The sequence below is a fragment of the Oncorhynchus tshawytscha genome, linkage group LG26 (genome assembly GCF_018296145.1).
Source record: "Oncorhynchus tshawytscha isolate Ot180627B linkage group LG26, Otsh_v2.0, whole genome shotgun sequence".
NCBI lineage: Eukaryota > Metazoa > Chordata > Actinopteri > Salmoniformes > Salmonidae > Oncorhynchus > Oncorhynchus tshawytscha.
In genome coordinates, this window is record NC_056454.1 from 40975634 (window position 1) to 41003026 (window position 27393).

A 27393-nucleotide genomic window follows, 5' to 3' on the forward strand; every position below is an offset into this window, starting at 1 on the left:
GCTCTGCTCAGTTTCAATATTCACACCAACATACCACTTAAAAATAAGCAATGTATTAGGTATTGGATTATGACTGGAATGCTATACGCTAGTGTGGATATTGGAAGGTAGCCTCTTTTGTTTGATGTCACTTGTTCTTCTACCTATATCGTAATGATTTGGCCTGTTTTAACTGCACATTTCAATAGTGGTCCCGTGTAGCTCAGTTGGTAGAGCATGGCGCTTGCAACGCCAGGGTTGTGGGTTCAATTCCCACGGGGGACCAGTATGCAAAAAGTATGCAATTACTACTCACTGTAAGTCGCTCTGGATAAGAACGTCTGCTAAATGGCATAAATGTTAAATGTAGTAAACCCAAGGAGATTACTTAGTCACCAATCAGAGCCCTCTCCTCACCATTGGGCCTGACCAATAAGATGAGCTCTCCTGAGTGGCTCTCACAGCTGGCCTTGATGAACATGACCACCTGGTCGTGAGTGTGTTCTGAGATGTCTCGACCGTTGATCAGAACCACTTGGTCACCTTCGTTCAGGCGAGGGACACACAGGTCAGCCTGTAGAGGGTTGGAGGAGAACGCAATCAGACCACAGTTCTGTGGTTAAAGTGGTATACACATTATTAAAATAAAATAACTGACCTAAAACAGGGAATTTTTACTAGGATTAAATGTCAGGAATTGTGAAAAACTGAGTTTAAATGTATTTGGCTGTAAAAACTCAGTTTTTCACAATTCCTGACATTTAATCCTAGTAAAAAGTTCCCTGTTTTAGGTCAGTTAGGATCATCACTTTATTTTAATAATGTGAAATGTCAGAATAATAGTAGAGAGCATAATTTATTTCAGCTTTTATTTCTTTCATCACATTCCCAGTGGGTCAGAAGTTTACATACAGTCAATTAGTATTTGGTAGCATTGCCTTTAAATTGTTTAACTTGTGTCAAACGTTTCATGGTAGCCTTCCACAAGCTTCCCACAATAAGTTGGGTGAATTTTGGCCCGTTACTCCTGACAGAGCTGGTGTAACTGAGTCAGGTTTTTAGGCCTCCTTGCTCACACATGCTTTTTCAGTTCTGCCCACACATTTTCTATGGGATTGAGGTGAGGGCTTTGTGATGGCCACTCCAATACCTTGACTTTGTTGTCCTTAAGCCATTTTGCCACAACTCTGGAAGTATGCCTGGGGTCATTGTCCAGTTGGAAGACCCATTTGTGACCAAGCTTTAACTTCCTGACTGACGTCTTGAGATGTTATTTCAATATATCCACATAGTTTTCCAACCTCATGATGCCATCTATTTTGTGAAGTGATTTGCACTTTTCGCACCAAAGTACGTTCATCTCTAGGTTACACTCCTTCCTGAGTGGTATGACGGCTGTGTGATCCCATGTGTTTATACTTGCGTACTATTGTTTGTACAGATGAACGTGGTACTTCAGGCGTTTGGAAATTCCAAGCGAGAACCAGACTTGTGGAGGTCTACAATTGTCTTTCTGAGGTCTTGGCTGTTTTCTTTTGATTTTCCCATAATGTCAAGCAAAGAGGCACTGAGTTTGAAGGTAGGCCTTGAAATATATCCACAGGTACACCTCCAATTGACTCAAATTATGTCAATTAGCCTATCAGAAACTTCTAAAACCATGACATTTTAATGACTATACACCTCATCATATATATTTATACTCCGGACTCCTACATTGCTCGTCGTAATATTTACATATTTCTTCATTCCATTCTTCTACATTTTTAATTTACTGTTAGATATTACTGCACTGTTGGAAATTCGCTAACCTGCAATTAACATCTGCTAAATATGTGTATGCAACCAATCAAATCTGATTTGATGACTGGGTGATGTCAAATCAGACCAGTTCAACGCAATTTACATTGACAGACAGTCCTACAAGTGTGAGTCTACTGTTCCAAACAATGGAACGTTTCATACTGTGTGTGTTCCAATGAGAGAGCGTGAGAGGGAACCAGACAGAGCGAGGGAAAGATAGAAGGGAAAGATGGAGAGAGAAATAGCGAGAGAGAGAGTGAGATGAGGGGTAGAGACATTGTGAGTGTGAGGGCAGAAGTGATAGGGAAAGTGTGAGCGTGTTCCTGAGTATCTGAGAGAGGGAGAACATGAGTATGTGTACTGTAAATGTTTGACATTTTATTTTCATTTTACCTTTATTTAACTCGGCAAGTCAGTTAAGAACAAATAGTTATTTACAATGACGGCCTACCCTGTCCAAACCCTAACCCGGACTCCCAATCACGGCCGGCTGTGATACAGCCTAGAATCGAACCAGGGTCTGTAGTGTCGCCTCAAGCACTGAGATGCAGTGACTTAGACTGCTGCACCACTCAGGAGCCAGAGTGTATGGGGTGTTGGTTAGTGTTCTAACATACCGATGTCCCAGGGGCCACACGAGACACGATGACGGGCACCTTCTGATCAGCTCCACCCTAAAACCAAGGCAATGGAGAGGGCTAAACAATCTGATCATATCACCAGCAGTTCTTGGTCAAGTCACATGGTCAGGATTAGGAGCAGTAGGGTTAGGTGACCTTTAGGCATTGTTATTTCAACGCATTATACATCATTTAAAAAATATAATAAAGATGTTTCATTGTCACACACACATAATAGGTGCAGTGAAATGTGTCGTACAGCGCCCCTGGAGCAAATTAGGGCACAGACAGATTTTTCACCTTGTACGGCTCGAGTATTTGAACCAGCGACCTTTCGGTTACTGGCCCAACGCTCTAATCGCTAGGTTACCTGCGGCCCTACAAAGCACTACTGTAGGCACAAGGCAGAGGTCTCACCTTGACGTTGAAGCCAAATCGTCTGTTGTCGTCGGGCCTCATCTTGACCAGGACCAGATTGTCGTGAGGGACAACACCGTTCAACTGTAGAGAAAGACATAGTGATGTGTTAATACATGTCTCCATTGGAAAGGACGTACACTCCTGACAGCCTACAGAGACTCTGAAGGACCCACAGTTCTTCAGAGGTCACAAGGTCAGAAAAAACATGACCCTGGACCTAGTTCTAAGTCATTTAGGTTCAGCTGAAAAAAATTCACTATGAAACAAAATGAAAACAGTGGTAGATTGAGTCAGGGCGGACTTACCGTGGTCTTGTCGGTTGCCATGGGGACATCGTACATCTCGTTGATGTGGTTGTCAAGGAGACTCTGCTGGGAGTGGGCCTGGATGATCTGGCTCAGGTTCTTCCTGGACTGTTTTGGAGGCAGGGCCGGGGGCCGACCATCTACTGTCTCTGGGGAGCTGGAGAGAGACACAGACAGCGTTAATCTCATGGTAGAGGACCTTCAGTCTATCTGTCAGCCAGTCAATTTTAGGTCCTTGATATTTTTTCAAGATAAGGCACGTTCCATTTCCTAAAATCCAACAGAGCTAACATGAGCTCAGTAAGCCATTCAGCCAATCAGAGCTTTCAGATAAGCAGAAACTCCATTTGCTTGTGGACATTGGCCAATAGGAGAGCAGAGCTCCTATAGCACTTCCTCCACAGAGAGAGCCTGTGTGTGTGTGTGTTGTAGTGTGTAACTACCTTACAATCCCAGTCACAGTGGGTGTGTGTTGTGTACAGTGTACCTAACCATCCCAGTCACTCAACCACAGAAATCCCAGGAGGCCCAGGGGAACTTAAGGCCAGTCAGGAACAGTCAGAGCACATTGTTTGGGGTCCTGTATGCCAGGCTGGTGTCACAACAGAGGAGACACTGGTGGGGAGGGAGGGGTGACACTGCAGGACGGACAGACAGGCCTCTCTCTCAAAATAAACAGAAACCACAAGGACTTCAGCCACATGGCTGAGAGAGGGACTACTGCTCACTGACACTGACCACGGGGACATACACAGAGTATTTGTCTGTATTTACATCAAGACAGTAAGACATAAATACAGTTGCTGTCCTTTTCCCCCCAACTGATTGAAGTCAGGGAACGGAACGGTCAACCTTCGCTTAGTTCTTTAAAAGGTCAGGCTGGGGTCAGCAGCCTCTCGCGTGACAGTGTAGTGGGATGTTTTCCTGGTTCACAGATCAGGTTGCAGAAGGGAAGCATCATATGACTTGGTTGCCTTGGTATCCACTGCTTGAAACCTCATCTTATTGAGGTAATGCTGTGACAGCCAAGATTGTTGTATTGATGCTTCTTTTGGAGAGAGACAGAGATGGAGAGAGAGAGATGGGGGAGAGAGAGGGCGATGCTTGAGATCCCAGGAAGAGTGAGCAGGTGGTTATGTCATCTTCTGGATCAGTGAAGAGAAGAGCAAATGGCTTGGCACAGAATGTGGGTGCGTGCAAGCGTGTGTGTATGCGTATATATATATATATATAACCCCTGACACTGCTACAGTAGAGTCACCAGGGTTAGGTCACTCTCACACGTCACACTGCTACAGTAGAGTCACCAGGGATTTTATATATATATATATATATATGCATACACACACGCTTGCACGCACCCACATTCTGTGCCAAGCCATTTGCTCTTCTCTCTATATATATATATATATATATATATATGTTGGTGTGTGTGAATAGAGGAGTGAAATGAGAGCGAAAGAGGGAGTGAAAGTATATAGGCAGAGTGTGGGTGTGCCTCTGTGTATATGCATAGGTTAAGTATGAATACGTATGAACTCACTACTGTAAGTCGATGTGAATAAGAACGTCTGCTAAATGACTAAAATGTTCAATTGGGAAGTGCGGGGACTCTGAACTACTCCCTCTATTCCCATTAGAGATACGGTATCTGTACTGGTGCTTGCGACACAGTTCTTGGTAAGTTAACACTTCTGCAGAACAGATAAACAGCCTTCCTGCTTTAACATAACAAGCCAGTTGTTGTAGAGGCTCTTACCCAATCTGGCCTAATAATAAACAGTTAACGGATCTCTGAAAGGCATCTCAGAGAACATAACAGCCAAAAGAACTGGAGTACAGGGTTGTCTGGAGGTTGAGGTTAGGATGTAGAGCAGAGGGGAAAACAGGGGGGTGGGACAAGGAGAGGGCTGAACATAGCCTCACTCAGTAGGGCAACTCAACACTAGTGGCCCAGGGGTTAGGTCACTGTCACACTGCTACAGTAGAGTCACCAGGGGTTAGGTCACTGTCACACTGTTACAGTAGAGTCACCAGGGGTTAGGTCACTGTCACACTGCTACAGTAGAGTCACCAGGGGTTAGGTCACTGTCACACTGTTACAGTAGAGTCACCAGGGGTTAGGTCACTGTCACACTGCTACAGTAGAGTCACCAGGGGTTAGGTCACTGTCACACTGCTACAGTAGAGTCACCAGGGGTTAGGTCACTGTCACACTGCTACAGTAGAGTCACCAGAGGTTAGGTCACTCTCACACGTCACTCTGCTACAGTAGAGTCACCAGGGGTTAGGTCACTCTCTCACTGCTACAGTAGAGTCACCAGGGTTAGGTCATTCTCACACGTCACACTGCTACAGTAGAGTCACCAGGGGTTAGGTCACTCTCACACTGCTACAGTAGAGTCACCAGGGGTTAGGTCACTCTCACACATCACACTGCTACAGTAGAGTCACCAGGGGTTAGGTCACTCCCACACGTCACACTGCTACAGTAGAGTCACCAGGGGTTAGGTCACTCCCACACGTCACACTGCTACAGTAGAGTCACCAGGGGTTAGGTCACTCTCACACTGCTACAGTAGAGTCACCAGGGGTTAGGTCACTCTCACACGTCACACTGCTACAGTAGTCACCAGGGGTTAGGTCACTCTCACACGTGACACTGCTACAGTAGAGTCACCAGGGTTTAGGTCACTCCCACACGTCACACTGCTACAGTAGAGTCACCAGGGGTTAGGTCACTCTCACACTGCTACAGTAGAGTCACCAGGGGTTAGGTCACTCTCACACATCACACTGCTACAGTAGAGTCACCAGGGGTTAGGTCACTCCCACACGTCACACTGCTACAGTAGAGTCACCAGGGGTTAGGTCACTCCCACACGTCACACTGCTACAGTAGTCACCAGGGGTTAGGTCACTCTCACACTGCTACAGTAGAGTCACCAGGGGTTAGGTCACTCTCACACGTCACACTGCTACAGTAGTCACCAGGGGTTAGGTCACTCTCACACGTGACACTGCTACAGTAGAGTCACCAGGGTTTAGGTCACTCCCACACGTCACACTGCTACAGTAGAGTCACCAGGGGTTAGGTCACTCTCACACGTCATGCTGGGTTAGGCTCTACTGTTAGGCTACTCTCAGATATCAGTGTTCTACCAGTGCAGTAGACTACAGCCACGGGCCGGGGGAAGTTTGACCCAAGGCGGGTAATACTGCACTGAGTCAGAGACAGGCCTCATTTTAATGTGTCTACCACCCCCCACCGTGCTCCATCCCAGCCCTGCTGAACCACCTCCATGCCCCCAGAGCTGTAAACACCATTTATAGCCCGCGTTCAAAGGCTCTGTTTCCATTTAAGCCCATTAAATGACATTTGGGAAAGGGTGTGAACTGTAATTGCAAGCCACAGACACACAAGCCAACCGTTAAAACGGATAACTTTTAAAAAAGCAGCCGTTTCAGAAGTCGGAGCAGACACCATGGCACTGGTACTGTCATGTCCAATTAAAATGTGGCTTCCATAGATTTTTAGACCGTGGCTTTAGTGGAGACTTTAACAGTGGAATATAGTCACAGGCACCAACTTTCACCCTCATTAACAGCTATGCTGGTGTTTGACAGAGAGGGAAGAGCTGGTCAGAGACAACTTCCATTAGATTGTTAGTCTTGCTTAGAGCAGTCCCTTGGTGCATATTGTTCTAATGTAGGCCTAGTATCTCGTACTGGGCTACAACTAGCGGCCCCAGTTGTTCCTGGTCAGATCCTACAGTCATATCAACAGGGCCACTGATAACCACCACACCTCTCACCTTCCTGACTACTGCAGTGTGTCCAGTGTCCACTCGAGGTCCAGACTGATTGAGTTGGTGTGAGTGGACGAGGCTGACTTGTGATTGGTGTGTGTGTGTATGTGTGGCAGCAGACTTACGGACTGGAGTCCAGACTGATAGAGTTGGCCTGGGTGGAGGACGCTGGTTTGTGATTGGAGAAGACGGGGAGACTAGGCGAGGCGTGGATCATGTGGTCCACCAGGTGCCCAACCGACAACGGGCGCATCCGCGTCCCCTCCTGTACGAACAGCGAGTTCCGGCTGCACGCACACACACACACACACACACACACACACACACACACACACACACACACACACACACACACACACACACACACACACACACACACACACACACACACACAATGGTGGTTAGGAGGATTGTGTGTGGAATCAAAGCAAATGAATGTACGGTATTCCACACTGTTTGAAGACTTCCATTGTTGGTTTGATTCTATTATGTTTTACCCAGCTTCTGTGATACATTTGAAAGTGTACAATTCCTTTTGTTTTAGCCCATGCTATGAAAAGTGTGACTTCCATTTCTGATGTTATTGAAACTGGGACTCCCTCACAGCGTGTCTCCCTCTCGGAGGCGTGGGCATTATATTAGGATAGGGTATATAAGGAGGAGTGACAGCCAGGAACTCACTGGTTAGGGGTACCGGGTGGGGAGCGTGTAGGCAGGCTCTGGGTCTCCAGCCTCTCGTCTGATAGGCTGTTCCTGCTCACCGCCTCCCAGTCTGTCCCGCACATCAACTTCCTGGCCATGGGCTTACTGGGAGACCTACACAAACAGGAAATATAATCAGCCACGTGACAGAGTCAATGAGGATGTGATAGTGCTGACTTTGTGATAAGGAAGACAGAGGGTGTGGCTGAAAAGGCGCCCTATTCCCTATATAGTGCACTACTTTAGACTACAGCCCTATTCCCTATATAGGGCACTACTTTATACTACAGCCCTATTCCCTATATAGGGCACTACTTTATACTACAGCCCTATTCCCTATATAGTGCACTACTTTACACTACAGCCCTATTCCCTATATAGTGCACTACTTTACACTACAGCCCTATTCCCTATATAGTGCACTACTTTATACTACAGCCCTATTCCCTACATAGTGCACTACTTTATACTACAGCCCTATTCCCTACATAGGGCACTACTTTATACTACAGCCCTAGTCCCTACATAGGGCACTACTTTATACTACAGCCCTATTCCCTATATAGTGCACTACTTTATACTACAGCCCTATTCCCTATATAGTGCACTACTTTATACTACAGCCCTATTCCCTATATAGTGCACTACTTTATACTACAGCCCTATTCCCTATATAGTGCACTACTTTAGACTACAGCCCTATTCCCTATATAGGGCACTACTTTATACTACAGCCCTATTCCCTATATAGTGCACTACTTTATACTACAGCCCTATTCCCTATATAGTGCACTACTTTATACTACAGCCCTATTCCCTACATAGGGCACTACTTTATACTACAGCCCTATTCCCTATATAGTGCACTACTTTATACTACAGCCCTATTCCCTATATAGTGCACTACTTTATACTACAGCCCTATTCCCTATATAGGGCACTACAGCCCTATTCCCTATATTAGGGCACTACCTTTGACCAGGGTCTGGATAGGAATTCGGGGGGAAAGTAATGCACTATATAGGGAACAGGGCGCCATGTCAGACCCAGCCAGAGGGGTGAAACACTCCAGTCTAAAGCCCAGATGAATATGACTGACACACAGCTCAGCGATAAAGACATAATCCGTGAGACTAGGATGTGATGATTGGCACATCAGTATCACTAATTCATCCTTCAGCACCTCCAGGATGTGATGATTGGCCCATCAACATCACTAATTCATCCTACAGCACCTCCAGGATGTGATTGGCCCATCAATATCACTAATTCATCCTACAGCACCTCCAGGATGTGATGATTGGCCCATCAATATCACTAATTCATCCTACAGCACCTCCAGGATGTGATGATTGGCCCATCAATATCACTAATTCATCCTACAGCACCTCCAGGATGTGATGATTGGCCCATCAACATCACTAATTCATCCTACAGCACCTCCAGGATGTGATGATTGGCCCATCAGTATCACTAATTCATCCTTCAGCACCTCCAGGATGTGATGATTGGCCCATCAACATCACTAATTCATCCTACAGCACCTCCAGGATGTGATTGGCCCATCAATATCACTAATTCATCCTACAGCACCTCCAGGATGTGATGATTGGCCCATCAACATCACTAATTCTCTGGGCACTAACATAGAGCTGTCATACTTGTTTTGATAGAGGACTTCATAGCAGAGATACAAACATAAACCATAAATACAGGGCCTATACAAAGTCGACATCCCCCCTTTTCACATTTTGTTGCATTACAAAGTGGGACTGAAACATATAAAATTGTATTTTTTTGTCATTGAGCTACACAAAATACTCCATAATGTTAACGTGAAAAGAGCAATTCTAAATATTAATATTAATAAAAAATGTAATAACTAAAAGTCATTGCGTAACTATTCACCCCTTTCGTTTAGGCAAGCATAAATTAGTTCAGAAGTAAAAATGTGGCTTAATAAATCACACACAATAAGTTTTATGGACTCACTCCCTGTGAAATAATAGGGATTAACATGATTGTTGATTGACTACCCCTTCCATCTGCCCCCCATACATACATCTGTAAGGTCCATCAGTCAAGTATTGACTTTCAAGCATTGATTCAACTAAAGACCAGGGAGCTTTTGGAAAGCCTCATAAACAAGGGCAGTGATTGGTAGATGGGTTACAATAACAAATCAAACATTGAATATATCTTTAAGCATGGTCAAGTTAATAATCATGCTGTGGATGATGTATTAAACCACCCAGACACATCAAAGATGCAGTTGACTTTCTGATCTGAGCGGCAGGACAGGAAGGAAACTGCTTAGGGTTGTCACCTTGAGGCCATTGGTGATTTTAAAACATGTACAGAGTTCAATGGCTGTGATGGGAGAAAACTGAGGATGGATCAACATTGTAGTGACTCCACAATAATTACCTAAATGACAGAGTGAAAAGGAGAACACTGATATATAGAATATTCCAAAACATTAAAATGTATGCAAAGAGGCACTAAAGTAATACTGCAACAAAAAATGGCCTAAATGCAAAGCCTTATGTTTGGGGCAAATCCACCACATCACTGAGTACCCCACTACTTATTTTCAAGCATGGTGGTGGCTGCATCATGGTATGGGTATGCTTGTCATCGGCAAAGACTGGGGAGTTTTTCAAGATGAAAAGACAAGGGATGGAGCTAAGCACAGGCAAAATCCTAGAGAAAAACCTGGTCCAGTCTGCTTTCCAGCAGACACGTTCATCTTTCGGCAGGACAATAACCTACAGCACAAAGCCACATCTACACTGGAGTTACTTACCAAGAAGACAGTGAATGTTCCTGAGTGGTCAAGTTACAGTTTTGACATAAATCTGCTTGAAAATCTATGTCGAGATCCCCCAACACCTTGAACAAAATGGGGAAATATTGCACAATCCAGGTGTGCAAAGCTCTTAGAGACTTACCTAAGTAGACTCACATCTGTAATTGCTGCCAAAGGTGTTTCTAACATGTATTTACTCAGGAGCGTGAATACTTATTTAATCAAGGAATACTAGTGTCTTGCTTTTCATTCATCTTTAAAATGTGTAGATCGTTGACAAAAAAAAAACAATTAATGAATTTTAATCCCAATATGTAACAAGAAAATGTACAGAAATTCAAGGGAGGTGTAGATATTCTATAGACACTGTACACATATATAGTATAGTGTTGTGTTGTATTACCTGGCAAACACCCTGTTCTTGATCCCCTTCTCTTTGCCATACTGCACCGACTGCACCTCGGTCCTCCCACTGCATAGAACACGTTCAAACAACATCCAAACCATCCTTTTAGTAACACTCAGCCACATCTCACAAACTGCTGTTTTGTGCTGCAACTCACAACCCAATTGGAGCTTTAAAACTCTGTTTCACCCAAACTGTATATCTCACCGGACAAAACGCCCCCTTACCACCACCCCCCCATCCCCTTCACAGCAAATGCTCAAGTACTTCAACAATGAACAGTTTGTTTGATTTGTACCCTTTCTAATCTCCATCTGAGACGTGAATCCATATGAATAATAGAAAAACTCCTTTTTCCCCCAAAAGCGTTTTGAAAGGACTGAAGAAAAACAAGCCCCGTTTTGGGTTTGCATTAATAATTCATCTACTTTTCCCAAAGATGAGAGCACAATAGGCAACCACTAATACAATTCCCCAAACACTGACTGTTGATGCCACTCATCGTGACCTCGAAGACATTTTTGACCCGTGTTGACATTTCAGTGGCAGCGCTTCGTGCCTTGCAGGTATAGTGTGTATGGGTTGATGCATGCACCCGTGGCAATGGGGCTTTTCTCTTACCAGTAACGAAACTTGGAGCCCAGGGTAAAATAGTGGGCAAAGAAGTTCTTCTGAGGGGGAACGGGCCGGTCCAGACGGAAGAAGGTGTGATGCTCTACACAAGTCTTCCATAGGTTCTTACAGGCTCTGTAACTCACCATGTTAAACCCCAGCAAGGTCTCCCTCGTCTCATTCTGTAGGGGGAGGGAGAAAGATAAAAAGTAGAGGAGTGAGGGAGAGAGAGAGAGACAGAATGACAGAGTGAGGGAGAGACAGAATGACAGAGTGAGGGAGAGACAGAATGACAGAGTGAGTGAGAGACAGAATGACAGAGTGAGTGAGAGACAGAATGACAGAGTGAGTGAGAGACAGAATGACAGAGTGAGTGAGAGACAGAATGACAGAGTGAGTGAGAGACAGAATGACAGAGTGAGTGACAACAATAATGAGAAAGAACATGTTCCTATACTAAGAGCAATATATTCTGAGCTGCTGTTATGTGACCACCCTCCCACACATCATTCAATTCCTTTAATCCATAGGCTTTATTGTGTACTATGGGGGGGGGGCAGTAGTGAGGTGTTGAGTTAAAATCTTGGTCCTATGGTCACAGATGTCAAGACAATGCTACAGTGCCATGTTCATAGATGGGGAAATAGAATGTGTTGGATTAGCCACCATGATCCGGTAGGTTTGTCGCATGAGACAATTAATTTCTATCTGCATCCCCAACATCCCCATACCCCTCCCTCAGCCTCTACGGTGTTTCCTGAGGGCACATGCCACATCCCCATACCCCTCCCTCAGCCTCCACGGTGTTTCCTGAGGGCACATGCCACATCCCCATACCCCTCCCTCAGCCTCCACAGTGTTTCCTGAGGGCACATGCCACATCCCCATACCCCTCCCTCAGCCTCCACAGTGTTTCCTGAGGGAACATGCCACTCGTCATGAAGACATGGTGGTCCCCATTCCCACTTGGGCCATTATGTTCACAGAGACAGCCATAGCATAATGTTCTAGTAAGCTGTCTGCTCATATAGCCTGTGAGCCTACTCTACAGAAACAGAGACCAGTTAAGGTTCAGCGTCCTTTAAAAAATATATATATGTTTACTTTTCTGTGACTGTCCACACTAGCATCTTAAAACAACGTCAAGGAAGAGCAGGTTCTCAGCATCTTGAAACGTCGTCAAAGAAGCAGGTTCTCAGCATCTTGAAACGTCGTCAAAGAAGCAGGTTCTCAGCATCTTGAAACGTCGTCAAAGAAGCAGTTTCTCAGCATCTTGAAACGTCGTCAAAGAAGCAGTTTCTCAGCATCTTGAAACGTCGTCAAAGAAGCAGTTTCTCAGCACCTTGAAACGTCGTCAAAGAAGCAGTTTCTCAGCACCTTGAAACGTCGTCAAAGAAGCAGGTTCTCAGCACCTTGAAACGTCGTCAAAGCAGGTTCTCAGCACCTTGAAACGTCGTCAAAGAAGCAGGTTCTCAGCACCTTGAAACGTCGTCAAAGAAGCAGTTTCTCAGCACCTTGAAACGTCGTCAAAGAAGCAGTTTCTCAGCACCTTGAAACGTCGTCAAAGAAGCAGTTTCTCAGCACCTTGAAACGTCGTCAAAGAAGCAGGTTCTCAGCACCTTGAAACGTCGTCAAAGAAGCAGGTTCTCAGCACCTTGAAACGTCGTCAAAGAAGCAGGTTCTCAGCACCTTGAAACGTCGTCAAAGAAGCAGGTTCTCAGCATCTTGAAACGTCGTCAAAGAAGCAGGTTCTCAGCATCTTGAAACGTCATCAAAGAAGCAGTTTCTCAGCATCTTGAAACGTCGTCAAAGAAGCAGTTTCTCAGCATCTTGAAACGTCGTCAAAGAAGCAGTTTCTCAGCACCTTGAAACGTCGTCAAAGAAGCAGTTTCTCAGCACCTTGAAACGTCGTCAAAGAAGCAGGTTCTCAGCACCTTGAAACGTCGTCAAAGAAGCAGGTTCTCAGCACCTTGAAACGTCGTCAAAGAAGCAGGTTCTCAGCACCTTGAAACGTCGTCAAAGAAGCAGGTTCTCAGCACCTTGAAACGTCGTCAAAGAAGCAGGTTCTCAGCACCTTGAAACGTCGTCAAAGAAGCAGGTTCTCAGCACCTTGAAACGTCGTCAAAGAAGCAGGTTCTCAGCACCTTGAAACGTCGTCAAAGAAGCAGGTTCTCAGCACCTTGAAACGTCGTCAAAGAAGCAGGTTCTCAGCACCTTGAAACGTCGTCAAAGAAGCAGGTTCTCAGCACCTTGAAACGTCGTCAAAGAAGCAGGTTCTCAGCACCTTGAAACGTCGTCAAAGAAGCAGGTTCTCAGCACGTTGAAACGTTGTCAAAGCAGGTTCTCAGCACCTTGAAAGGTCGTCAAAGAAGCAGGTTCTCAGCACCTTGAAAGGTCGTCAAAGAAGCAGGTTCTCAGCACCTTGAAAGGTCGTCAAAGAAGCAGGTTCTCAGCACCTTGAAAGGTCGTCAAAGAAGCAGGTTCTCAGCACCTTGAAAGGTCGTCAAAGAAGCAGGTTCTCAGCACCTTGAAAGGTCGTCAAAGAAGCAGGTTCTCAGCACCTTGAAAGGTCGTCAAAGAAGCAGGTTCTCAGCATCTTGAAAGGTCGTCAAAGAAGCAGGTTCTCAGCATCTTGAAAGGTCGTCAAAGAAGCAGGTTCTCAGCATCTTGAAACGTCGTCAAAGAAGCAGTTTCTCAGCACCTTGAAACGTCGTCAAAGAAGCAGTTTCTCAGCACCTTGAAACGTCGTCAAAGAAGCAGGTTCTCAGCACCTTGAAACGTCGTCAAAGAAGCAGGTTCTCAGCACCTTGAAACGTCGTCAAAGAAGCAGGTTCTCAGCACCTTGAAACGTCGTCAAAGAAGCAGTTTCTCAGCACCTTGAAACGTCGTCAAAGAAGCAGTTTCTCAGCACCTTGAAACGTCGTCAAAGAAGCAGGTTCTCAGCACCTTGAAACGTCGTCAAAGAAGCAGGTTCTCAGCACCTTGAAACGTCGTCAAAGAAGCAGGTTCTCAGCACCTTGAAAGGTCGTCAAAGAAGCAGGTTCTCAGCACCTTGAAAGGTCGTCAAAGAAGCAGGTTCTCAGCACCTTGAAAGGTCGTCAAAGAAGCAGGTTCTCAGCATCTTGAAAGGTCGTCAAAGAAGCAGGTTCTCAGCATCTTGAAACGTCGTCAAAGAAGCAGGTTATCTGACCAACACCATCATCATGTACAGTAGACTAAAGCTCCCCTCGCCTCACCAAGAGGTCAGATAATGTTAAGCGATTAGGCCTGGCTCGCAGTCAGGGTTCCAATTCATCCCAAAGGTGTTCGATGGGGTTGAGAGCAGGGTTCTGCGCAGGCCATTCAAGTTCTTCGACACCGATCTCGACAAACCATTTCTGTATGGACCTTGCATTGTGCATGGGGGCATTTTCATGTTGGAACAAGAAAGGGCCTTCCCTAAACTGTTGCCACAAAGTTGGAAGCACAGAATCATCTAGAATGTCATTGAATGCTGTAGCTTTAAGATTTCCCTTCACTGGAACTAAGGGGCCTAGCCCGAACCAGGAAAAACAGTCCCAGACCATTATTCCTTCACCAAACTGTACAGTCGGCAATATGCATTCGGGCAGGTAGCGTTCTCCTGGCATCCGTCAAACCCAGATTCATCCGTCAGACTGCCAGATGGTGAAGCGTGATTCATCACTCCACAGAATGTGTTTCCATGGCCGAGAGCTTTACACCACTCCAGCTTGGCATTGCACATGGTGATCTTAGGTTTGTGTGCGGCTGCTCTGCCATGGAAACCCACTTCATGAAGCTCCTGACGAACACATTTTGTGCTAGAGCTGCTTCCAGGGGCAGTTTGGAATTCAGTAGTGAGTGTTGCAACCCAGGACAGATGTTTTTACACGCTACGCGCTTCAGCGGTCCCGTTCTATAAGCTTGTGTGGCCTACCACATCACGGCTGAGCCGTTGTTGCTCCTAGACATTTCCACTTCACAATAACAGCATTTACAGTTGACCGGGGCAGCTCCAACAAGGAAGCAATTTTTTTTTTAACTGACTTCTTGGAAAGGTGGCATCCTATAACGGTCCCACATTGAAAGTCACTGAGCTCTTCAATAAAGACATTTTACAGGCAATGTTTGTCGATGGAGATTGCATGGCTGTGTGCTCGATTTTATACACCTGTCAGCAACGGATGTAGCCGAATCCAGTAATTTGAAGGGGTGTCCACATACTTTTGTATATATAGTGTATATACAGTGCATTCGGAAAGTATTCAGACCCATTGACTTAATCCACATTTTGCTACGTTACAGCCTTATTCTAAAATGTATTACATTTATTTTTTCCATCATCAATCAACACCCAATACCACATAATGACAAAGCAAAAACAGGTGTGTAAAAAGTTTTGCAAATGTATTTACAAAATGTTTAAAAAATAAATAAATCTATATACATTTACATAAGTATTCAGACCCTTTGCTATGAGACTTGAAATTGAGCTCAGGTTTATCCTGTTTCCATTGATCCTCCTTGAGATGTTTCTACAACTTGATTGGAGTCCACCTTTGGTAAATTCAATTGATTGGACATGACTTGGAAAGGCACACACCTGTCTATATAAAGGTCCCACAGTTGACAGTGCATGTCAGAGCAAAAACCAAACCATGGGGCCGAAGGAATTGTCCGTAGACTTCAGAGACAGGATTGTGTCGAGGCACAGATCTGGGGAAAGGTACCAAAACATTTCTGCAGCATTGAAGGTCCCCAAGAACACATTGGCCTCCATCATTCTGAAATTAAATAAGTATTTCTAAAAACCTGTTTTCACTTTCCATTATGGGATATTGTGTGTAGATTTATGAATGTTTAAATGTTTTTATAAATATATCTACAGACAAGGCTGTAACGTAACAAAATGTGGAAAAGTCAAGGGGTCTGAATACTTTCTGAATGCACTATATATATTTTATTATATACTATACATATACTGTTCTTCATATATATATATATATATATATACACAGTGCCTTGCGAAAGTATTCGGCCCCCTTGAACTTTGCAACCTTTTGCCACATTTCAGGCTTCAAACAAAGATATAAAACTGTATTTTTTTTTGTGAAGAATCAACAACAAGTGGGACACAATCATGAAGTGGAACGACATTTATTGGATATTTCAAACTTTTTTAACAAATCAAAAACTGAAAAATTGGGCGTGCAAAATTATTATTAGCATTATTAGCATATGGATTGAATATGTAGTATATCTGAAGAACAGTATATGTATAGTATATAATCAAATATATATTGCTTGCAGGAACAACTTACTACTTTTCCTTACTACAGGAGGAAAATGTAAAAGGAGGGAAATGAATTTCCTGGTTCGTTGTTGCTTTTTAAAGCATGTGCAGTGACCCGCGCTCACATGACCCATATCTCCATTGGGCTGCGTCCCAAATGGAACCCTGTTCCCTATACATGGCACTACTTTGATCAAAGCCCTGGTCAAAAGTAGTGCACTTACATAGGGACTAGGGTTAAATTTGGGACGCAACCATGAATAATTCAGTTCGAGTGACACCCTGGAGGCTGGGCGACGGCCGCAGTGCTCTTAGTAGAACTGCTCTGGAAAAACCCCTTCTCCATTATGAAACCAGGGAGGGAGAGGGGTGATGGGGCTGTTTTGGGGATCTTTTCCTGAGATTCCATGGAACAGAGGAAGTAGGAGAGGGAGCCTGCAGCACTTTCAATTCATTTTCAGATCACACTCCCCACCTCCACCCCCAAAATGCATTATCTATTCTTCATAATTAATAAGCATTTAAGAGGCTCTCCCTCCGTTGCTCTTCCAGATTTCAGTGACAGTCAGAGGCGGAGCAGGCCGGTGATTATGCCAGAAAACCAGTTCATCATATAAACAAATATGGACACTGGTTCTGGGTGAGGGGGCAGTTAATGTTGTTCATGTCTAAGCTTGGTTGTTTCAGATTGATATGGTGCCTGTGGAGTGATGAGGGACTGGACCAGTGGTAGGTGGTCCATTAGCAGTGCAAGATAGTTTCCTCCCTGAGGAAGAGCCAGACAACTGGATCTGGTTTGGGGACACTAATGGCAGGGAAACACAGTTACACAAGCTGAGGCAGAACCTGTGGCTGTGTTCACTGCTGTGTTTTCTGCTGGGTAAGTCATCATTCCTACTGTATAAAACACATTGCTGCTAGATTAGTAGATCCTGCCTTACATTCACATTTTATTGTCAAAATAAGGACATTGAAAACGACGGCTTGAATACCTACCACTTCTCTCCTGAGCTGAACGAAGAACTGTTTGCACTTGAACAATATTTTCACAATCTTCAACCTGAAAGGGGTGAGTGAGAAATACACAGAAATTGCGTCACAATGTGTGTCACTGCAGAGGGTCTCCTTCCTTCACGGCTCAAATCAGAGCCGTCGCTGCAGAGAGCAGCTGTCTCCCCATCAAAACTAATCCCCCCCTCTCCTCTCTTCTCTTCTCTCCCTTCCCCCTACAGCCCTTCTACATGACTCACAGCTCAGATAAATATATTTTAGATTCACACACTCTCTAAGACAGCGTCATCTAATCGCTCATTTGTCAGCCTGTTGTGGACATAAATGGGAGAGAGGCTAGAATTCACACATCTCTCTTAGATACCGGACCCCTCTGCTTTCTGAGAGGAGTAACGTTGTGCATCACCTTTTAATAGTATTGGCAGGCAAGCCAAACAGAGAGAGTGGTCAATAGGAGCGAGCCTTCTCGCTTGACAGTGGAGGACAGCTGTTGTGAAACGCGCCACTGTTAGCAGCCCTAAATTTAGCCTGACTGGAAAGCGTCGGAGCTGCCTGTGCTACAGCAAGCAGCTGGCTTTTAAGAATGGGGATGTGTGCTGTGGGGGGTGGGGAAGTGTCTGTGTCAGTGTGTGTGTTGGATTATTACTCGTCTGGTGGGGATTTGGGCTGTGCTCTCCCACCCCTGGCACACACTTCCAGTAGCCCCACCAACACAGCTGAATATCAAAGATTTCTAAGAATTAAATCTTTGGGCCTCAAAGACAATCCACATGAAAGCCTAAACCGCTCTGAGATTCTAGGAATGATCATATTAACAGATTAATATGTAAAACAGTTATGTGATGTGCTTAGAAGAATCCTATTTGACACTTCTCAGAATGCTTCTGCAACCTGGAATGATATACTCTACCACGGCCAAGGGCTGTATCCAGGGAGACGGGCGGCAGGTAGCCTAGTGTTTAGAGTGTTGGACTAGTAACCGTAAAGGTTGCAAGATCGAATCCCCGAGCTGACAAGGTAAAAATCTGTCATTCTGCCCCTGAACAAGGCAGTTAACTTCTTGGTGACAGGGGGGCAGTATTGAGTAGCTTGGATGAATAAGGTGCCCAGAGTAAACTGCCTGCTACTCTGTCCCAGATGCGAATATATGCATATTATTAGTATATTTGGATAGAAAACACTATGAAGTTTCTAAAACTGTTTGAATGATGTATGTGAGTATAACAGAACTCATATGGCAACCTCAGAAAAATCCAACCAGGAAGTGGGAAATCGGAGGTTTGTAGTTTTTCAACTCTTTGCCATTCCAATATACAGTGTAAATGGGGTCATAATGCACTTCCTAAGGCTTCCACTAGATGTCAACAGTCTTTAGAACTTTGCTTCAGGCTTCTACTATGAAGGGGGAGAGAATGAGAGGGGATTGAGCCAGGTGTCTGGCAGAGTGCCCAACGCTCGTGAGGCGCGGTCAAGAGAGAGTTAGCTCTCGTTCCATTGCTTTTCTACAGACAATGAAATTCTCCGGTTGGAACATTATTGAAGATTTATGATAAAAACATCCTAAAGATTGATTCTATACTTAGTTTGACAAGTTTCTATGACCTGTAATATAACTTTTTGAACATTTCATCTGACGTTCGGCTGGACCTGAACGCGTGTTTGGATTTGTTTACCAAACACCCTAACAAAAGAAGCTATTTGGACATAATTAATGAACTTTATCGAACAAATCAAACATTTATTGTGGAACTGGGATTCCTGGGAGTGCATTCTGATGAAGATCATCAAAGGTAAGTGAATATTTATAATGCAATTTCTGACTAATGTTGACGACACAATATGGCGGATATCTTTTTGGCTGCTTTGTTGTCTTAACACTGTACTCAGATTATTGCATGGTTTGCTTTTTCCGTGTTTTTTATTTTTATTTTTTATCTGACACAGCGGTTGCATTAAGGAGAAGTATATCTCTAATTCCATGTATAACACTTGTTTTTCATCAACATTTATAATGAGTATTTCTGTAAATAGATGTGGCTCTCTGCACAATCAGAGTGTTTTAGAACTACTGAACGTAACGCGCCAATGTAAAATGAGATTTTTTTATATAAATATGCACTTCAGCAAACAAAACATACATGTATTGTGTAACATGAAGTCCTATGAGTGTAATCTGATGAATATCATCAAAGGTTAGTGATTAATTTTATCTCTATTTGTGCTTTTTGTGACTCCTCTCTTTGGCTGGAAAAATGGCTGTGTTTTTCTGTGACTTGGTGGTGACCTAACAATCGTTTGTGGTGCTTTCGCTGTAAAGCCTTTTTGAAATCAGACACTGTGGCCGGATTAACGAGAATTTTATCTTTAAAATTGTGTAAAATTCTTGTATGCTTGAGGAATTTTAATTGAGATTTTTGTTGTTTTGAATTTGGCGACCTGCACTTTCACTGGCTGTTGGCGAGTTGGGACGCTACCTTCCCACATATCCCAGAGAGGTTAACCCACTGTTCCTAGGCCGTCATTGAAAATAAGAATTTGTTCTTAACTGACTTGCCTAGTTAAATAAAAGGTCAAATAAAAAATATATAGCAAAAATATATACATTAAAAAATACATCTTTCCTCTTCCTACTTACACAAGCAGTAAGCATTTAGAATGTCTAACACAATCTACCGAAGTGGATGCTCTGTGTGATCACAAACGATCCCCTTGTAGCAACGATCAAATTAATTATAGGATTTACAAATCGCCTCATCTTGTATCAGAATCAAAAGACTCCAGTTTGTCACTCACCAGGGAAAGCAGTTGATTCGTACCCTGTTCTTGTAAACCACGATCCCTGCTGACATCACCCCAATTAAAATCTCAGTGTTGCGTTGATCCTGGAACACACACACAGAGAGAGAAAATTAAGTGTCTAAGCACCCTGACAGTGGGCCAGCCTGGTGGAAGCTTTGGAGGGGGTACAGACACAGACCCTGTCCCCCTATGGCAGGAGTGGGGGTACAGACATAGACCCTCTCCTCCTATCTCCTCCCCCATCTCTCCTACAGACACAGACCCTCCCCCCCCATGGCAGGGTGGGGGTACAGACAAGGACCCTCTCCTCCTATCTCTCTATGGCAGGGTGGGGGGGGTATGGCAGACAAGGACCCTCTCCTCCTCCCCCATCTCTCTGGCCCACAGACCCTCTCCTCCCCCCATCTCTCTATGGCAGGGTGGGGGTACAGACACAGACCCTCTCCTATCTCCTCCCCCATCTCTCCAGGGTGGGGGTACAGACACAGACCCCCCTATCTCTCTATGGCAGGGTGGGGGTACAGACACAGACCCTCTCCTCCTATCTCTCCCCCCCATCCTCCCCACTCTCCTCCTATCTCCCTCTCTATGGCAGGGTGGGGGTACAGACACAGACCCTCTCCTCCTATCTCCCTCCCCCATCTCTCTATGGCAGGGTGGGGGTACAGACAAGGACCCTCTCCTCCTATCTCCCTCCCCCATCTCTCTATGGCAGGGTGGGGGGGACACAGATCTCTCTATGGCAGGGTGGGGGTACAGACATAGACCCTCTCCTCCCATCTCTCTAGGATACAGACACAGACCCTCTCCTCCTATCTCCCTCCCCACATCTCTCTATGGCAGGGTGGGGGTACAGACAAGGACCCTCTCCTCCTATCTCTCTATGGCAGTACCGACACAGACCCCCTCCTCCTATCTCCCTCCCCCATCTCTCTATGGCAGGGTGTGTGTGTGTGTGCGTGCGTGTGTGTGTGTGTGTGGGGGGAGGGGCAATATAGTCCCTACTGTATGACAACAGTAGGGGGGCAATATAGTCCCTAGTTTAAAATGGGGCACAACCACTCCACCTCTTCACTGTAATAGTGTGATGATCATCCTACAGCAAAAATGGCTGGATGGACAATGGTGGCTGGGCCTCAGTTGAGATCTGCCATTCACTCATTGTACCAATAATTTTGTGACCTGCTTTGTCTTATGAACCAAACTACTATCCAGACAAAAACAACCAAACCTAGACAGTCAGACCAAGACACCCAAACATGCACATAAAAGTACACAGACATACCAGACGACACACACACACACACACACACACACACACACACACACACAATCTGGGACAAAAAGAGAAGTCTGTCTAATCATACAATGAGGGAAATCTCTGTACTCCAGACAATGGCTGGATTAGTGGATTCCCTAGTCCACAGACACACAGACACAGCTTGTCAAGGCTCAGTGGTTCTGCTGTTCCTCAGCTATAAAGGGATACTTCAGGATTTTGGCAATGAGGCCCTTTATCTACTTACACAGAGTCAGATGAACTTGTGGACACCATTTTTATGTCTCTGTGTCCAGTATGAAGGAAGCTCGAGATAGACTTCCAGACTTCCAGCCGCCTCAGGCGGCAGGGTAGCCTAGTGGTTAGAGCGTTGGACTAGTAACCAGAAGATTGCAAGTTCAAATCCCTGAGCTGACAAGGTACAAATCTGTCGTTCTGCCCCTGAACAGGCAGTTAACCCACTGTTCCTAGGCCGTCATTGAAAATAAGAATTTGTTCTTAACTGACTTGCCTAGTTAAATAAAGGTAAAAAAAAAAATGGCGCTATGGGTAACGCTATTTAGCACTGCCTCACAAAACAACCTCTAACTTCCTTCATACTGAACACAGAGACATTAAAATGGTGTCCACAAGTTCATCTGACTCTGTGTAAGTAGATAAAGGACCTCATTGCCAAAATCCTGAAGTATCCCTTTAAAGGCTTCATGAGGGCCTGGCAGCTGGGGACAGAGGAATTACATACTACTGTACGCTGCCTCAACCTACTTGTACCTGCTGGCTTAGAAAGCACAGGCTTTTCTAGGGCTAAAGCACATCTTTATGGAACATTGGTATCAGTGCTGCTATGACAAGTGCCCTTTCTACTGTAGCAGTGACAGACACACAGGGGAGCAGCCTTACCCTTGCATAGTGCAACTCCACTCCGTACAGCTCCAGCGTCCGTGCTGTGTTCAGGTAATTAAACTCTGATTGGGCAGAAGACAGACCACTGAGAAGTAGAGAGAACGAGAGAGAGATAAATGAGAGGCAGACGGTTCCTCTAATCAAACGCACGTGATCCATTCACAGAAGATGGAGCAGCACAATGAGACCATTCCTGGAAATGCACTGGATAAAAGCATGAAAACCTAGTCTGCTTTAAGAGCTGGGGCAGACAAGTGACAAGTATACAGCTGTGAATGAACATGTGTGCCTGGGGCATGAAGATGGGCCTCTCTACCTGTGCTGTTGGTGGTGTTTGGTGACCTCCTTGTGGAACCCTTGTGGTGGGTTAGGGATGAAGCAGAACTCTGAGAGGTAGCCAGGAGCATGCTCCGAGTCACTGTAGTCTCCCAACTCAGCTACACAACGCACAGAGAGAGAATCTATTCAATAGTACACAGACAGTTAAGTCGACACACATAGCCTATATGATACACAGCAAACAGTAGGTCTATATTGTACTGGACAGACAAACCATTGCCTATCAATGCAGTAATGAATACAAGAACCTCAATCAAAAGCCTGGTTATGAGGTCTGTTTCTAAAATACACAAGTGGGTTGAGATGCTTTGGACCACCAACCACCACTACAGTAGCTGAGTACCTCAGATCCATTAGCTTGTGGTCATGTGTGAAACAGACACCAATTCATTGGAGTGAACCTCTTAAAAGGCCAATCCTTCATTGTAACAATAACAAAGCAGTGTCCTTGCCTCTGGTTTTGTGAAAAAGCTGAGGAATTCAAGGACTGACCATACAATATAACAATAAGTCCAAAAATGTATGTAGCAACTGCAGATTGCTGCTTTAAAATGGATAGTTTGTGATTTTGACAATGTCTCAGCATGCATTTTAAAGGAAGTTGCCACCTAGCGTTCACGCAACTGGTAACTAGCGTATTGACAGGAAGTCATGCCAAGTTTGACTTCCTGTCATTGCGCTAACGCTAGTTAGCATTGGATTGCAAAACTACATCTAACTTCGTTCATACTGGACGCAGAGACGTAAATATGACAGCAACAACTTAATCTGACTCTGGGGGAAAATCCCTTTAACCAAGGGCTCATAACAAACGGATCAATTCAAAACAGTTCTTGATCTAATCACCACACAAAAAAAGACCCACAATGATAAAACTAACCGGTCAATTGCCTATGGATTTATGAGCAGTATGCAAATAAATATCTACACAGCACTAACACCAAAGCTTTCAGCAGAGTGCATTTCTTGATCGAATTTGACCAGCCTCACTGATTTGGTAAAACTAACCGAATGACCAGCAGCATTTACCAGCAGCATTGAATCATCTTGAAACTGAATTGAAGCTAAAATGATTCATACCACGATCCCCATGGCTACAATGAAATGAAAACCTTCTCTTGGGGAAGGACATTGAGCTAAGTGAGATTCTGGACATGGACACCCACAGGTTGTGTTAGAGGTGCAGTTCAAATCCCTCCAGTGACCTATATAGCCATGAGACTCCCTGGGGAGTTTGGAGAGAGAGGCAAGCCTCAGCGGGCCACTGAAGTGGGGATGTGGACAGATTGAATGGGCACAGACCATTGGCTATCCCCCTCTCCAATCTGTCAGGAGCCATTATTCAGGTCAATCTGGTGACACAGGCTGGTAAACTACACTCCTCAGGCTAATGGGCCCATCACAATGGTAGGCTGTGGCTCTATGCTAGCTGTGGACCGCTAGGCTAGGCTATACTATGATAACATGTTACAGTAGTCAGCGTGCTAATTTATTAGTTAGAATGTTGGTTACCGAGTAAAAATAATAACATCAAACACCTGGAAACCATGTGTTTGATGTATTTGATACCATTCTACTCATTCTGCGTCAGCCATTACCATAAACCTGTTCTCCGCACCCTCTTGTGTTGTGTGCTGCACTATACTGTGCTTTGCTGTCCTGAGCATGCTTGGTGAATGGCCAGTCACACTACCAGCATAGAAAAGTCATACCACACCAATCAATCTGGGACAAAAGATGGGGAGAAACAGCCTAATGATTAGCATAGCATTCCGTATACAGCTCTCCATGTCCTGCTAACGTTGGCTGTCATTGTAAATAAGAATTTGTTCTTAACTGACTTGCCTAGTTAAATAAAGGTTAATTCAATTAAAAAAGCAACAAGGGCATAAAGAGAGGATTATGGCCGATTTCAGGCTCCGCTGCAAACTGCTTGTTTTTTTGGGGTGAGAGAATTAAAGAATAAATTGGATATGACATCGTAAAAAGTTATGCAAGGCAGCACACACAGTGTGACCATTGGGAAGTCCTGGTGAGTACACTGACTCTGAACTAAAGGCTTCCAACACACATCTTTCTAGTCATCGCACAACAAAAACGCTGGAGTTGCCTAGTGGCCAGAAACTGTGTAGCCTTGTATGAAGCAACAGAGAGATCAAATGTGTGAATTAACTACAAGTAGCTACATATCTTTAGTAGCAGGCCAGGAGAACAGGTACTTACATAGAACAGCATGGGACGCCAGGAGAACAGGTACTTACATAGAACAGCATGGGACGCCAGGAGAACAGGTACTTACATTGAACAGCATAGGACACCAAGAGAACAGGTACTTACATTGAACAGCATAGGACACCAAGAGAACAGGTACTTACATTGAACAGCATGGGACGCCAGGAGAACAGGTACTTACATTGAACAGCATAGGACACCAAGAGAACAGGTACTTACATTGAACAGCATGGGACGCCAGGAGAACAGGTACTTATATTGAACAGCATGGGACACCAAGAGAACAGGTACTTACATTGAACAGCATGGGACGCCAGGAGAACAGGTACTTACATTTGGGACACCAAGAGAACAGCATTGAACAGCATGGGACGCCAGGAGAACAGGTACTTACATTGAACAGCATGGGACACCAGGAGAACAGGTACTTACATTGAACAGCATGGGACACCAAGAGGGACGAACCATGGGACGCCAGGAGAACAGGTACTTACATTGAACAGCATGGGACACCAAGAGAACAGGTACTTACATTGAACAGCATGGGACGCCAGGAGAACAGGTACTTACATTGAACAGCATGGGACACCAAGAGAACAGGTACTTACATTGAACAGCATGGGACGCCAGGAGAACAGGTACTTACATTGAACAGCATGGGACACCAAGAGAACAGGTACTTACATTGAACAGCATGGGACGCCAGGAGAACAGGTACTTACATTGAACAGCATGGGACACCAAGAGAACAGGTACTTACATTGAACAGCATGGGACGCCAGGAGAACAGGTACTTATATTGAACAGCATGGGACGCCAGGAGAACAGGTACTTACATTGAACAGCATAGGACGCCAGGAGAACAGGTACTTACATTGAACAGCATGGGACACCAAGAGAACAGGTGCTTACATTGAACAGCATGGGACGCCAGGAGAACAGGTACTTACATTGAACAGCATGGGACGCCAGGAGAACAGGTACTTACATTGAACAGCATGGGACACCAAGAGAACAGGTACTTACATTGAACAGCATGGGACGCCAGGAGAACAGGTACTTACATTGAACAGCATGGGACACCAAGAGAACAGGTACTTACATTGAACAGCATGGGACGCCAGGAGAACAGGTACTTACATTGAACAGCATGGGACACCAAGAGAACAGGTACTTACATTGAACAGCATGGGACGCCAGGAGAACAGGTACTTACATTGAACAGCATGGGACACCAAGAGAACAGGTACTTACATTGAACAGCATGGGACGCCAGGAGAACAGGTACTTACATTGAACAGCATGGGACACCAAGAGAACAGGTACTTACATTGAACAGCATGGGACGCCAGGAGAACAGGTACTTATATTGAACAGCATGGGACGCCAGGAGAACAGGTACTTACATTGAACAGCATAGGACGCCAGGAGTGCGGCAGTGTTGTGCGGACAGGGCAGTCTGTGGGACACAAACCACAAACACACAAGTCACCACAATTCATTTGGATCAATAGGAAAATCATTACAACAGCTTTTATTGATGGCGGCTACCAGTAAAGTGTAGTGTAACCGCGTGCTGGCCTGGTAGAATCAGTGTTAGTCCACTAGAACAGTGTGTCAGCGTGCTGGCTTGGTAGAATCAGTGTTAGTCCACTAGAACAGTGTGTCAGCGTGCTGGCCTGGTAGAATCAGTGTTAGTCCACGAGAACAGTGTGTCAGCGTGCTGGCCCGGTAGAATCAGTGTTAGCCCACGAGAACAGTGTGTCAGCGTGCTGGCCTGGTAGAATCAGTGTTAGTCCACTAGAACAGTGTGTCAGCATGCTGGCCTGGTAGAATCAGTGTTAGTCCACTAGAACAGTGTGTCAGCGTGCTGGCCCGGTAGAATCAGTGTTAGTCCACGAGAACAGTGTGTCAGCGTGCTGGCCCGGTAGAATCAGTGTTAGTCCACTAGAACAGTGTGTCAGCGTGCTGGCCTGGTAGAATCAGTGTTAGTCCACTAGAACAGTGTGTCAGCGTGCTGGCCTGGTAGAATCAGTGTTAGTCCACTAGAACAGTGTGTTAGCGTGCTGGCC

The 27393-nt window shown here is 45.0% G+C and overlaps 1 protein-coding gene and 1 non-coding gene across 4 annotated transcripts in view; one reads left to right on the top strand and one right to left on the bottom strand.

Annotated features, from left to right (window-relative positions):
- The window catches only part of LOC112224873 (tyrosine-protein phosphatase non-receptor type 4-like), a 102189-nt gene that overhangs the window by 13726 nt on the left and 61070 nt on the right, over positions 1 to 27393 (bottom strand). For all 3 annotated transcript variants that reach the window (XM_042306640.1, XM_042306641.1, XM_042306642.1), the window contains 13 exons: positions 26728 to 26780; positions 23067 to 23187; positions 22748 to 22835; positions 20563 to 20651; positions 17755 to 17818; positions 11475 to 11647; positions 10851 to 10919; positions 7618 to 7752; positions 7062 to 7223; positions 3128 to 3284; positions 2820 to 2903; positions 2400 to 2456; positions 397 to 553 (listed from right to left, as the gene is read on the bottom strand). In XM_042306640.1, coding sequence (XP_042162574.1) covers positions 397 to 553; positions 2400 to 2456; positions 2820 to 2903; positions 3128 to 3284; positions 7062 to 7223; positions 7618 to 7752; positions 10851 to 10919; positions 11475 to 11647; positions 17755 to 17818; positions 20563 to 20651; positions 22748 to 22835; positions 23067 to 23187; positions 26728 to 26780 — 1409 coding nt within the window. The remainder of the gene's footprint in view (positions 1 to 396; positions 554 to 2399; positions 2457 to 2819; positions 2904 to 3127; positions 3285 to 7061; positions 7224 to 7617; positions 7753 to 10850; positions 10920 to 11474; positions 11648 to 17754; positions 17819 to 20562; positions 20652 to 22747; positions 22836 to 23066; positions 23188 to 26727; positions 26781 to 27393) is intronic.
- Positions 190 to 265, top strand: trnaa-ugc. The gene has a single exon. It is a non-coding gene; the product is annotated as a tRNA-Ala (tRNA).